The sequence below is a fragment of the Anser brachyrhynchus genome (assembly GCF_964034855.1).
Source record: "Anser brachyrhynchus genome assembly, chromosome: 3".
NCBI classification, from domain to species: domain Eukaryota; kingdom Metazoa; phylum Chordata; class Aves; order Anseriformes; family Anatidae; genus Anser; species Anser brachyrhynchus.
The window spans coordinates 77,091,313-77,105,118 of record NC_137696.1 but is presented as its reverse complement, the minus strand read 5'-3'; the positions used below and the strand labels follow the sequence as shown (position 1 = coordinate 77,105,118).

General features: G+C 42.7%; 2 protein-coding genes across 6 annotated transcripts in view; both read right to left on the bottom strand.

Annotated features, from left to right (window-relative positions):
* Positions 1-229: 229 nt before the first annotated feature.
* Positions 230-11,367, bottom strand: ZBTB24 (zinc finger and BTB domain containing 24). 4 transcript variants are annotated; one of them, XM_080586906.1, is made up of 7 exons: positions 11,228-11,367; positions 8,571-9,570; positions 7,978-8,145; positions 7,732-7,815; positions 6,962-7,045; positions 4,552-4,633; positions 230-3,654 (listed from the first exon to the last, which is right to left on the bottom strand). In XM_080586906.1, exons 2-7 carry the CDS (start codon positions 9,541-9,543, stop codon positions 2,844-2,846), a joined length of 2,202 nt encoding a protein of 733 aa, XP_080443032.1. In that variant the 5' UTR covers positions 9,544-9,570; positions 11,228-11,367; the 3' UTR covers positions 230-2,843. The 4 variants fall into 4 exon arrangements, 3 of the variants coding, with proteins under 3 accessions (XP_080443032.1, XP_080443031.1, XP_080443030.1); XM_080586905.1 differs by lacking the exon at positions 11,228-11,367 and adding an exon at positions 10,454-11,212; XM_080586904.1 differs by lacking the exon at positions 11,228-11,367 and adding an exon at positions 10,727-11,212.
* Positions 11,368-11,418: 51 nt separating this feature from the next.
* The window catches only part of AK9 (adenylate kinase 9), a gene marked incomplete at its 3' end in the record, with an annotated part of 70,001 nt that continues 67,613 nt past the window's right edge, over positions 11,419-13,806 (bottom strand). For both annotated transcript variants that reach the window (XM_080586888.1, XM_080586889.1), the window contains one exon: positions 11,419-11,621. In XM_080586888.1, the coding sequence (XP_080443014.1) occupies positions 11,419-11,621 (203 nt within the window). The remainder of the gene's footprint in view (positions 11,622-13,806) is intronic.

The following is a 13,806-nucleotide window of genomic DNA, read 5'->3' as shown; positions in this document are numbered from 1 at the left end:
TTCATCTTTAATATAAACTCATTCACTACAAAGGAAGTAAATGGTGTCAAAATGCAACATTTGTGGTGTGAGAAACCACGCGAGCTTTTAATTTCCCAACTGCAAGCTAAAACGTGTGCTGGCAGCTTAAGCAATGCAGAGTGCAAGATTAGTCACTGCTGTGCTATTCGCAGAAGCAAGTTTCTTCACCGCTTGTTGGGTGATTTGGTAGAAGAAGAGCGTAAGAAAATTCCAAAAGCAAAACTTCCTTTTTAATTACAGGGAAAGGGAGCATCCAGCAATGCCTGTGTGACTGCAGCTCAAACGTGGTTTGCAAGGGGAACTTCACAGTGAACAATTTAAAGCACAAATGAAAAAAAATCAAAAACCAGAAGAAAGTGTTTAACAATTATTTCACTGATGGCTTGGAATTTAGCTTGTAACCAGCTTCTAAGTGTTTCAGGAGTTATGTCAGTATATGGCAGAGAAGGAACTCGGTACAGCTCCTCTAAACTCTTGAGTGTTCCTAGTTGACACAGTATTCATAGTTGCATGTTACAGTATTTTAATTTACCTTCATTATTGATAGAAGTTGTTGGTATGAAACCACTGGAATATTTATCTTAAATGTATACAATTCAGTAAGATCTCTGTAGCTCTTACAACAAGCTTCACTGTATTTTTTCGTATGTTCTCACAGCACCAAGACTTCAAGCTTTTGAAGTACAGCTGCAGAATATGCTGCTTCTCCTCAGTGGCAGGAAGTATAAATTGTATTGCTGTTCTGAGAGGGAAAAAATAAAAAGGTGAAAAGCCTAACTAGTGTTCTGCTGTGGGATGTGGCTATTTGTATTGATCTATGATCATAAAGAGAGTAGACAGTGGGCAATCTATATAAAACCTGACCTAGTCCTTTGAAAAAACTGAGATACTTAACCAAAGTCCAGCAGCACACGGTCAGGAGCCTGCCTAATACTTGGGTAAGGAACACCAACCAGAATTTGGGCTCCCCAGAACAAGACAGACACTGACACACTGGGCTGAGCGCAGCAGAAGGCTGCCAAGGTGATTAAAGAGCTGGAGCTGACGAAGCTGGGTTGCTCAGCCCTGAGGAGAAGGGTCTGGGAGGACCTTACTGCTGTCTTCAACTGCCTCATGGGAGGGCACACAGAAGACAGAGCCAGACACTCCTCGGAGGTGTAGCGGTAGGATGAGAGGCAGCAGACACAAGACTGGCACATGGAGAATTGCCAGGAAGTACAGGAAACATTTTGTCACTACAGTTACGGTCAAACACTGGAATTGGTCGCCCAGAGAGGCTGTGGATCTCCATCCTTGAAAATGTTCAAACTGAGCAAGATGATGGACTGGCTGGCCTCTGGAGTCCCTTCCACCTGAAACTGTTGTACCATTCATGAACTGCTCTTTTATACCAGTGACTCCCTCTGGTCAGTCACATAAGCCAAGCATCACAGATTTTGTTTTGTTTCTAAATTCACCTGCCAATGTCTTCTTTTTTTACATTTTTCATCTGTTAAAACACAGAATACCACTGTAAATCACAAGAAGGACATTTTAAAATGAACATGAGGAAAGTATCAATGGCATTTTATCTTGATTTTAACACACCTGTACGCTACATGAGATGTTATCAGTAGCTGAACTTGAAGATGCAAAGCGTATACTCCGGCACGGCATTTTATTAAGTTGACAAATCTTTTTGTTAGCAGTCAGTCATTGAAAACGATCTGTGCTCATCTAATCTAGACAACAAAAATAGCTGTACAACTTTAACGCGATATGCCCCCTTTATATAGCTCATTATGCTCTGAAGAGATTCTATTCGTTGTCCAAGTCCCCACAAAAACGATTTCCGGCTTTAACATATATTAAAAGTAACATTACATTCCGCTCTGAAAAGTAGAAAAAATAACACTTCAAATATAAACTGGCTCCTAGGCTTAGACCGAGGCCTGTCAGGAAGAGAATTCTGCACTTAACAGACAGTGCCTTCAACATCAAGAGCTCTTCAAAGTGCTTGGCAGAGCGTGTGAACGCTATCCACGCTTACTACATTAGGAAACTAAGGCACGGAGGTCAACTGCCTTGCTCACTGTCACACGGCGGGCGAGTGGTGGAATTAACAGAACTCGGGCTTTTCAGTTGTCCAGTGTAACCACCGCATCACACTGCCACTGTTCAAGTGCAATGGCTTAAGCATTTCTGAGGAGCAAAACTCTTAAAGCATACAGTAATGGAAGGGGTGATCCGGAACCAGGCAAAGGCTGCAATAATTTCAACCCAACCCAAACCAATTTGGTATTCAATAAATCAAAATGCACTTAAGGGAATGGTCACACAGGAACTTATACGTTAACCCGCAGAGAGAAAGCTCATTAGACAGAAGACATATGGTGTGTTCTTTGCAAAAAAGTACTGGTTATCTTAAGCTTGACAGTAGTGCAGGTAATGTAAAATCCAGCAGAGAAGTTGTACTTTCAGGTCAGCAGATACCTTAACACTGTTCTTCAACCAGCAAGGCACACTTCCCTGGAAAGTCACGTGGAAATGCAAATTACAGGGCAAGTATCTGCTCAGTAGGCATGGATGTGCAAGCGGCACACACAAAAAAAAGCATGAATCGCTTGTGAGGTATGGACTAAACGGTAGAGAAATACCAACTTGTAATAATAAAAATGTCTAAAATAAATAATATTAAGAAAACTGAAAGTCACCCATGGAAAATCACCAAGAAATGCACCTTCAGATAGATTATGCTGCAGAAAAGAAAGTGCAATGCGTGTAATCACTGCTTGGCTGAGAAGCACGCTGTAGCCTAGCCCTCTGATGACAAATACGCATTTTCAAAAAGGTTGCCCTTGAACAGGATGCTCATGAGCTGACTCATTTACCAACAGAGGCTGCTGATGGGATTCAGAAACCTGTACATTTTGATTCTGTTCTTCACTAATTTGATGGGAAGGAACTGTATCTTGGCTGGAGTGAGACTGTTGACTTGATTCCTGAGTCAGCTGCATGTGCTGAGCTGGATGGGAAGATCCTGCTAAGTGGATGTGTTCATTTTGCCCTTGATGAGTGTGGAGATGTTCTAATGCTTCCTTAGAAAGAGTGATGACATGCATTTGTTCAGGCTGGGCAGCCTCTATTTGGTTTGCCATCACATTGATGCTTTGGATTTGCTCCGCTTGCTCCTGCGGAGCTGAAAGCAACAAGTTTTGCAACTGCTGCGGTGGCTGAGCAAGCAGCGTGAGGTTAGCAGCCTGCCCCGTTGTCATATTTGGGGCATTTTCCGCAGTGACAATGCTGATGCCTTGATTATGACTAGGCATGAAGTTTATATTATGCACTGCGTCTGTAACCAGCAGCTGAATTTCCTGCCCTCCAGAGGTGGCAAGTTGATACTGCTGCAGCTGAAGAATGTTTCTGACTTCCGAATTAGTGTTGCTGCTGGGAGCAGCACTGGCTTCCTGAAACTGCTTTTCCTTGCTATGAATTTTCAAATGAGACTTCAGGTTGTCCAGACGAGCAAACTGCAAACTACATTCCGGGCAAGAAAACGGCTTTTTGCCTGTGTGTAAGATGCAGTGTCTTCTCTTAGCACTGGAATCAGAGAAGGATTTTCCACATATCCCACAAGAATATGGCTTTTCTCCTCTGCAAAAGAACATATTTGATCTCATGAAAATATTCACTTTAAAAGCGCTGCTTTCGACAACTTAATATAGAAAAAAATCAAAACAATTATTTTCTTTTGCTGCATCATAAACACTTAAGAATAGTCAACATTCAAAAATGTTCTGGTTGATTTCCTGATTTCTACACAACTTCACTCACTGTACAACACCTACATTAGTCTATATATGCCCAAGTGCTACAGAGGTAACATAACTTCCCTCCTGTCATGATACCAGAGGTACAAGCTCTGTGCTGCTAGATCTTGACAAGAACGCAACAACTTACAGGATCGTAAGCACTGACTGTTCTCAGAATGTTTATTAATAGTGTGGGCTCTCTAACTGAAAGAAGTCTCTAAATCCTGCCTTGCTGCCTGTCTCAAAAGGACAAGAAATTATACTGGAAATATTTGCCTTTAAGGCACAAAACAGTCCTCTACTGATTTCAAATCTGACGTGCCTTTATGCAATATTCACGTCGGTAAAAGCTAAGGAATGCTATTGAAAAGACATGATAGACTACAGGAAAACAGGAAAATGTTCCAATAACCTTATTACACCATGGCTGCTGTTTTGCTGTCAAACAAAAATTCACAGGAAATTTTTTTCATAAAATAATACCGAAGTACATGGTCATTAAACAGACGATGTACAAAAGAAGAATCTTCAGTGTCTTGGCACACTAGTATTTAACTGTGCAATACTTTCCACTACTAATTATTTCTTTAAATAAATTAAACAAAAATGCCAGCCCTTAAGCATCCATCCCAAATGCAAACAAACCTTGACCATCCCGTAATCGAACATGCACTGGATACAGGTATCAGATGAAAAATTACAGTTTTAAAGAATGTGATGAAAATGAGACATACTTTACCTGTGAATTCTAATGTGAGTCTGAAGAGAACTTTTAGCTGTGAATGATTTACCACAAATTTCACATGTGAAGGGCTTCTCACCTGTCAAAAAGAAATTTGACATCGTTTTTCATGTAGCACTTCCCATGAATTTATTTAAAAATGTGACATTTTACTGTACATTGTTCTTAAGCATGTAAAGCCAAATGATCGTGCTTCTGCCATGGGTCAGGATGAATAACTGAAATGGAACAAACTCACTCGTTAAATGAGGGTGTAAAATTTGGAAGGTACATCTCCGATATGTCTCCTCTTTGAAGACAGAGAACTAGGTGATCCAAGCCCTTAGAGCAACAAAAAACATGCCTAAGACAGATGCAGGTGCCTCAAGCTCAATCCACACGGAAGATGTAAGTTTGAAAAAGGCTGACCCTGAACTAGTAGACATTAATGCCAGGCTCACATGCAGCACACCAGACGAGTAAGCCCGTGTTTCCAAACCTGAGAAGTGAATCCATTACCTTCACAAGCCTGTTGACCTCTAAGACTGCATCCTACACCTGCAACACCCTGGGAACACGTCCCATGGCACATGGCACAGGGGTTGGAACCAGATGATCTTTACAGATCCCTTCCAACCCAAACTATTCTATGATTCTAACACCAATCAGAGAAAAATATAACTTACAGTGGGTTGAATATTTTTTTGTTTGCTTTTTACTGTGATTTTAATTCTTGCGTCTAATTGAGTAGAAGCAGAGTGACTGAATTAAATAGCAGAAAGGTTCACAAGAAACAGATACCACCCAACAAAACCGATGCCTAACTCACACCACACATTTTCTTTGTTGCACTCAACGTCTTTAAGACACTAGGTAGGAGAATCCGGATCACCACAGTGGTAACTCACACCACCCAAGCATATTGAAACTCAGCACAGGGCAGTAGCCGCTTTCCAAGGAAGCTTCACGTTTAGTGTAGAACTGCAAAGCTTATTGGCTTTCATTCAGCTTCAGAGGGCTGGGGTGAAGTTTGAGAACAAGAAATGTTTTTTGGAAGGAACATCTAGGGGTCACCTGGTCCCAGACCGCACTGGAAAAACAGGAGCAACTTAAGGGGACTGTGTTCTTATGACATCCAGTGCTACAGAACTGCTGCCAAAGTGTAACAGTCAAATCAATGTTAACACTCTTCCCCCAAACTCCTCGTGATTTTACTTCTTGTTTTTGAGATGGGACAGATCCATTGGCATTTCTGCACTGGTAATACTGGTGTCCGGACTGTCTTTTCCAGAAGCACCATCTACTGCAGATCAGTTTCTACTAGAACTCAGTTAGTCTATTTTTGCAACTTACATGGCTACTGTGCTCCCTCTCCTCATTTCCCACCACCAAGCTCATCTCCTGCTACATTTACAGCACTGTATCAGCTTCAGATACAGAACTGTTGTGTGTAAACACACACTACATTGTCCTCAACAAAAAAGGCAATATTTAAAAGTATCACAAGCTAACACTATCCCTGATACATCAAAAACTCCCAAAAGCACAAATTCCAACCCCATCGTATCCTATGGAATTTAAAGCTCTTATTTTCACTGAGAAGGACATGAGTTAAAATTCACAACTTGATCTTGTGCACATTACTACAACCACATGTAATATTATCATATATAATTCAATTCTGGGAAGGAACAATTGCCACTGTTTAGAGCTATTTTAAAAGAAAAAAATATGTACACGTTATCTTATGAACTTCTTCAAAGAAAAGCATTTTAAGAAGCTTATGCTTTGTCATCATGAGAGATCAACTTTTTTTTATTCCTGTTATCCAGCCGTTCAAGTATCACCTCGCCCTCTAAACCTTAAAACACCCTCTGATGTCACTTGTATTACACCATCCCTTCCAGCCAGTCTCCTGCCAGCATCTGGTTTACTACAGCATAATAGAAAGATAAACTGAAATAATTATTTTTATGGTCAGCAACATTTTCCATAAGCATCCCACAGACAGGAGTGCCTGACTCTTTTAGGATGTACATTTTCCATTCCTACGTAGACATTTCAAGTCCAATAAATGCTGGATGTGGCTCTCTTCATGAATTTAGTTCCCAGTCTAAGATTTTACCACAGAAGAGCTAACCAACATCTTCTGCAGCTGGCTTCCTAAGGAAAAAAAAAAAAAAAAAAAAAGGAAAGAAGAAAAGCTTTTCCTGTAGTAGGTACTGCTTCTGCACTGTTGTAATACGTGCTGTTGTGTGCTCATTATGCAATCTCAATACCATATCTCCTAATTTTTAACACAGGCACCATTAGGTATAAGCACAGCTAAAGCTCATCCCAGAGAAATGAAGTGTCCTCTGCGCAACGTGTCATTTTGTCTGTGTTATTTCAAGAAAAAAGGATAAAAACAACCAACAGACGGTATTACCTGTATGTGTTCTTAGATGTTTCTTTAACTGAGCTGCATCCATGAATTTGCGATGACACTGGTTACATTCCGGCAATGAACGGCCTTGTCGCAACAACAAAAAAAGTGTCAGTGCATAAGTGATCCCCTGTATCTCTTCAGTGATCTTTGTTAAAGCACTTTCCTGTAAAATAACCACTTTGATATAATATAGAGATAAAACACAAGGTGATTCACTGCCTTCTCCCTACCTCATCATGAAAACTAGCAGGTTGACACACCCCTATGTCTCTGTTTATTCTTAGCATGGTAGAAGAGAGGTCTGACACCTGCTCCCCCTCAAGCTTACTTTCTCTTGAACCTTTGTAAAATCCGATTTTTTTCACCATTTCCTGCATATGTAATTTTACCTCCATCTTTCTATAAGAAAACTGAGTAAAACAGTTCTTAAAGCTTGTCTGCCATTACTAATTCAAAATAATGGGAAACTACAAGGCAATGTGCACAACATTCAGCACATAAGTGTTTATAAAAACTCCTAGCTTATATGCAACATTGACAGCAGAGCTAAAACTAATGAAATTTTATGGTAAATACAGCACAGTTAGTTTTTAAAAATCAGAAGGGTCCTCTTCCATTAACTCTCTTTTTAAACATTCCACTTATTGTACACTATTCAGTCTTTTGAGCCTAAATACGTTATTAAAGAAGAATATTCAGCCTTAGTCAATCTTTATGAGGACAAATGAGCATGGACTGTCAGCCAGCTCTTCAACCCAAACTTGTTATACCTGTGTGTACTCGATAATGGCTCTTCAGCTGTCTCTTTTGGCTGAAGTACTTCCCACACTGATCGCATGTAAAAGCCTTTTGCCCTGTAAAGAAAATCACTTATTAAAATGCAAGCCGCATCTAAAGTTTGTATAAGAAAAGGAAAAAAAAGTCAGCACATACGAGAAAGAGCAGAAACACTTCTTTTCCCCAGAAAGGCACATTTCTGGGGGGGAGGGAGGTTACCTTTGCCTTGGAATATTTACCTGTATGTAGGCTCATGTGCTCCAGAAGAGAATGCTTTGTTGTGAGAGCCTTGCTGCAGACAGTGCACGTGTACGGCCGCTCTCCAGTGTGCATCCGCTCGTGGACCTGAAGAGAGTGCTTCTGGGAAAAGCCTTTGCCACATTCACTGCACTTAAAAGGGCGCTCCCCTAAAAGCAGATGATGACATTTCTAAGTACAGATGTGATATTTCTCACCAGATGTTCCAAGCTGGCAGTGGGACTCACTGCAATCTAGTATCTACTAAGAATGACTTTTAGATAGTGATAAGGAGAATTAAAAGAAAGAGGCAGGCCTCGTGTAGCAGTAAAAATATTTAAGTATTGCCACATAATTCAGTGTTTTAACAGAGAAATGATTAACTAAACTGCAATCAAGGTAAGACATAAAGGCTAGGAGATCTCCTAATAAGAAAACAGTAAACATTCACAGAATCACAGCCTAATAATTTGGATCAGTGTGCTATTTTGAGCAGCTCTTGCTATGGACAACAGCCCATGCTTAAACAAGAGGCTTGCATTTAGCAGCAAGTCACTAAATCCTATACTCAAAGAAGCAGTCTCTTAACGCCTACCTGTATGACTTCTCTGATGAATAGCTAAAAAGTGATTATATTTAAATACTTTGCCACAGTCTTTACAGCGAGCTTCAGAACCTGTACGTTTTCTTTTTCCATCAGTTCTCTTTGCCAGTCCTTTTTCATCCTCTTCACCAAGCAGCTTATAATCTTTTAGTTTGATTGACCTCCTTATTCTACGTTTGCTGTAACGGCTCTGAGTGCTCTGCATTCCTTCAGATTTGGGATCATAATTCTCATCCTTCTCAGCTGACAGATCGACAGCAGCTTCTGAGCCACAAGCAGGTTCCGCTTCTTCTGCATCTTTCCTTGCTGGATCCTGTTCACTGACAACTGTTTCTTCTGCTGCCATGTCTTTTTTCATAAAATTTTGCTTGTTTTGCATGGAGTTGTTCTCTCTCAGCTGCACATCTTCAGGAGAATTTGCTGCTGATTTTTCTTCCTGGACAGTCTTGACTTTCCTCGGTCGCCCTCGTTTTCGCTTGGGCGGCTCCTCATTTTTCTTGTTGCTTGCAATAAGGGCTACGGAGGTGCCACTGTTAGACGGCGCTGGCAGCGCGCTACTTGGGCTGCGGCTGGCCTGGTAGTCGGTGTAGGCACACACCAGGTCATTCACTTTCAGAAGCTGTGCGGTAGCTAGAATTTGTTCTGTGCTTTTTTCGCTGGCGTGCAGGTAACCAGTGTAGATAAATTCTAGTAGTGCTCCAAAGGTGTCGGCAACCATTCCCTCCAGCATGTAAATTGACTGCCCTATTTCGCCCTCATCTACAAACATCATTGAAAAGTACTCACTGCTGGCAGCGAGCAAAGCTTTATGGGCTCTGAATTGCACATTCTCCACTATTAGAGTAATGTCACAAAGAAAGTCTTTTTTCCTTTGTTCTTCAAAGTTAGCTAGAATGGTATCTTTGTGAGTTTTCGAGTGGATGACAACCAGTTTCTCAGAAGGGTCAGGAGCCGTCTCTGCCATTTTTATTGCAAATATGAAAGGAGGCACCTACAAGAATAGAGTAAGTTTAAAAAAGTATCTTGGAAGTCAGCATTTAAAGACATCAAGTATTGTTTTGTTTACAAGTCAACAGAGTTCAACACTTTTTAAAGCACTTCTGAAACCTCTGAACTGTCTTTATAAAGTCAATTCTAATGCTGACACAGGTTTCTTTCTTCAGAAAGTGTTTTGAAATCCTAAGAAATGGCTACAGATAGTTTCTTCCAAGATCAGAATTACTGCCAGTTATTTTATTTGTTTAGCTCTAATGTACTGTGAACTGTACAGCATCTAAAAACATGGCTGCCCCTTCTGAAAACTCTTTCACAATTAAAACAATTGAACAAAAAGATCTCTTTGTTCACTGCTCCTAAGCAGAAACAAACAAACCAATCAAAAAAACTGTCAACTGCAGCTTCATCACTACAGATGCCCCAGTTCAGACTATTCAGGCTATGAAATCCTGTAAACAATGATAAAACTTGATTTGCATGAGCCTGGCCAGACTCCGTGTCCTTCCAAAAATTTCTCCTTCAGAACACATACCTGTGAGGCTTCAGGCTACGTCCACAATAAAGGCATAAAGCCAGCAGATTTTTCTAAGAACTGTGTCTAAAATAGGGTTGAGTATGCTATGTATTAAGCATCAGTTTGGCTTGCTACACATTTTCAATTATAAATATATACAAAAAAATAATAATCCAGCAATTTCAGAAGAATCCATCAAATGAAAACACAAAGGAAGATGTGCCAAAAATGGTCATTTCACAAGGACCAGCTGAGCCAAATGTGAAACAGGTTAGCTACCTCCATCCTAAATTATAAAACTGACATATTAAATACAAATACACATTAAAGTACAGCAACCAATGAATGTAACAATTATGATTACCTGAAGTAATGCTGTAAGAAACAACATGTGTTACATACAGGTGATATCAAAGTGCTACTGAGGTGGCCAACAAGTGATTCTTTAGGCCCATTCAGCCACCAAATAGCTCATGCTAGAGCCAAATTAGAACAGAACAGTTCAATATGAAGGGACCTGCAAAGGCAATCGAGTTCAACTGCCTGACCACTTCAGGGTACACAGAAGTTAGAGCATATTACTGAGGGCGTTATCCAAATGTCTGCTGAACACTGACAGGTTCAGGGCATCAACCACCTCTTCAGGAAGCCGGTTCCAGCATGTGATCACCCTCACGGTAAAGGAATTTTTCCTTATGCCCAGCCTGGTGCAGTTCTGTGCCATTCTTGTGTGTCCTGTCCTCGGTTACCAAGGAGAGGAGAATTTGCCTGACCAAGCGCAGCAGAGCCACGCTGACCTGGGAGCCCCAACTTCAGGAGGCTGCAGGCCTGATGTTCCTGGGGCCCCCTAAAACACGCCTGCAGGTCCGTCCCTCCCGATTTGCGGTGTACTACAGGAACTCCTGAAGCACCACCGCGGCCTGCAGCCGTCCCCTACAACACACGCGTCTCCCACAGCGGGCTGTGCCGGTTCTGTGGGTTCTGGCCACCCGAAGCCACATCCTTATCCCTGCGGGGCACAGCCCAAACAACGCCCACCCCCCACCCCCAGGCTCGGGCCGCGGAGGGGCAGCGGAGCGGGGCCGGGCTCCGTGGGGGCCGCCCCGCCGCCCCCTCCAGGCCCGGGCCGGGCACTCACCGCTCCGCCGCCGCCGCGCTTCCGGCGCCGTGACGCGAGATGGCGGCCGGCAGCGCGGCCCCGGCGGCCGCTCCTCCTCCCTCCGGCCCTCCTCCTCCTCCTCCTCCTCCTCCCCCGCTGCACGGCGGCGCCCGGGAGGTGGCGGCGGGGGGGGGGGGGCGGTAGCGGCCCCGCTCCCCGGCCGGCCCGGGCTAGGGGAAGGTGGGGCGGGCGTCCTTGAGGGAGAGGAAGGTCCGCAGCTTGAGGTCGAAGCCGGGGGGCCGGCGGTGGGGCTCGGTGTAGTGGCGCGGCATCGCCCGGCCCAGGTAGGGGACGAGCTCGCAGTGCTCCCTCAGCTCCGCCAGCTTCCGCCGGTACGCCTGGCGGCCCTGCGCCGAGCTCCGCGGGTTGTGCGCTGCGGGGAACAAAGCGCCGCCTTAGTGTGCCGGCCCGCTGAGCGGCTGCGGGAGCCCTGCGGGCACCGCACCGGGCCTAGCTCCTGACGGGTAACAGCGAGCTTGGGCACGGTGCTGGACCCAGGCGTGTCTCTTGCCCTGGGCTGTGCCGTGCCCAGCGTGCATCGCCCTTGCAGAGCAAGGCAGGTAAGAAGGCACAATGCAGAAGCACCCGAGGAGGTCAGCTGAGGTATCGCACTGTCATTCAGTATCTCTGTGCTTCAGCACGGAGCTGCTTGGCCTTCCCTGCGCTGCTTTCCCCTGTGCTCTGCAATGAAACACGTTTAAGGGGTGAGTCAGGGCTGCACGCAGCCAGACCAGGTTCCCTCTGACAGCTCAACCTCTCCTAGGCCTGAGCCCACCAAAAGCAGTGTTGCCACGTGCCTGTGTGCAAACCAATAGATTTGCCTGGAGCCAAGCTGGTTCAGCACCATCCTTGGAATTTTTGCATCATCAACACAACTAAACAATGACCTAAATACTTTGCCCATAAAAAAAATCAAAAGCTGACTGTGTACCCCTGATATTTCAGAGGAAGGAAATTTCAAAGGCAAGGACTTTGCAAAGAAAGTAATATTGGTTCTTTCCCTTTTTACCTCTGTCTTAAGCCATATTTGGGGGTACATCAGTTTTTTGCACTTTGATCAAGTTTTTGATTAAGAACAGCATAACTTCTCTGAAGAGACAATAATAACTAATGCTGTATTTGCAAAGGTGATTTTTCAGTGTACTAGAACGCTATGTCTTAAAGTCAGAAGCAGTTTTGCACAGTCTTAGAAGAAAACCTGTTTTCCTGGATTCCTATAGTCAAACTGTCAGTGCATGAGGGGAGTTCTGTGCACTTACATAACCCTTACAGTTCATCATCCAGCACTAATAACGATTTAATGATACAACATATGAGCAAAGCATTCCTAGAATGGACATAGTTATGTTAGCAAAGCTGTGCTAACAATAGAATAAAAACAGTCTTCATGGATGAAACAACCTACAGTGCAAAAACAGCTTTGCTGGTTTAAGACCTGGATGTTTATACAGGGGCTTATAGTGCCTACACTGTTCAGTGGTCTTCCGTAACAAAGCTACTCCAGCAAAAATGTGTGATAGCCCAAGAAAATTGTGAAGGGCACTGGAAGCTGGATAGAATAATGCTAGATGTGAAGAACAGTAGACAGATAATAAAGGTTACCCTTATCTGACAGGATAAGCAAAACCTCCAAATAACAAAAGGCAAGGTAATGATCACTCACCAAACAGGTTGCCTTGTAAAAGGCGAAACCGGTGAGTTGAAGAAGTGTTGGTTTTGCTTCAGAAATCTCTAGCAGTATGTACTGAAAACCAGACCAAAGCCACAGCAGAGCTGCAAATCAGATTGCAGAAATGAAAGCTGGCACTATTTTAGCCTGATTGCAGACTGTTAAAGATTATTAGCTGCAACTGTTGTCTTGGAGTGGAGGAAAAAAAAGTTCTAAAAAATAGCAGATACGAGCACAGGAGATGAAGTTTGAACAAGTTTCCTCAGTGAAGAAGTAGTCCTAACCTCTGGTAGCTCCATGAGATAATACTTTATCATAATTTTGTGGGTAGAGTACAAAACACCTAGTTTAATTTAGAATTGTTTATCTTTGTTATGGAAAAGCAAGGTGATCAGATCGTAGATTAAATTAAAAAAAATTGAATTGAAAATAATCATCATACTGATACTCCATATTAATAATGAAATCTTGTCAGATAACTTCACAAACAAGCAGACTGATATTCTCTGCTAAATACGTAAAAATCTAATTGAATCTGTACAGACATCTATTCTCTGGTACTGTATAATTTAGCGTATCAGTACTTAGCCCTTGTAGAAGAAATGCTTTTCTTGAAAGTGACAGTTGTTTTTATGTGCACTTAAGCTGTTTTTCAATACAATTAGGCCTTTCATTTACATATTTAGCTGATGTCTTGTCAGAGACGTGTTATGATCAGAAAGTTGTCCTGAAGTTATCTGCAAGGTGAGGCTTTTTACTAAGTATCATTTGCATACTTAATACAGTTTAAAAAAGACAAGCATTCAGGCACTGAAACCATTTCTCAGAGTGTGTTTCAGCAGTCTTTTATTACAGTGATTTCAGTATTTTTTAAAGACAATTCAGGCTG

What these genes read in the sequence shown, in the direction of transcription:
- ZBTB24 (XM_080586904.1), bottom strand. Translation starts at nt 10,813, where the DNA reads ATGGCACAGAACTGCACCAGGCTGGGCATAAGGAAAAATTCCTTTACC. An exon ending in TCATCAGAGAAGTCATACAG is followed by an intron (nt 8,146 to 8,570) that starts GTAGGCGTTAAG and finishes ATCTGCTTTTAG; the next exon opens with GGGAGCGCCCTTTTAAGTGC. An exon ending in ACTCACATTAGAATTCACAG is followed by an intron (nt 3,655 to 4,551) that starts GTAAAGTATGTC and finishes GTTCTTTTGCAG; the next exon opens with AGGAGAAAAGCCATATTCTT.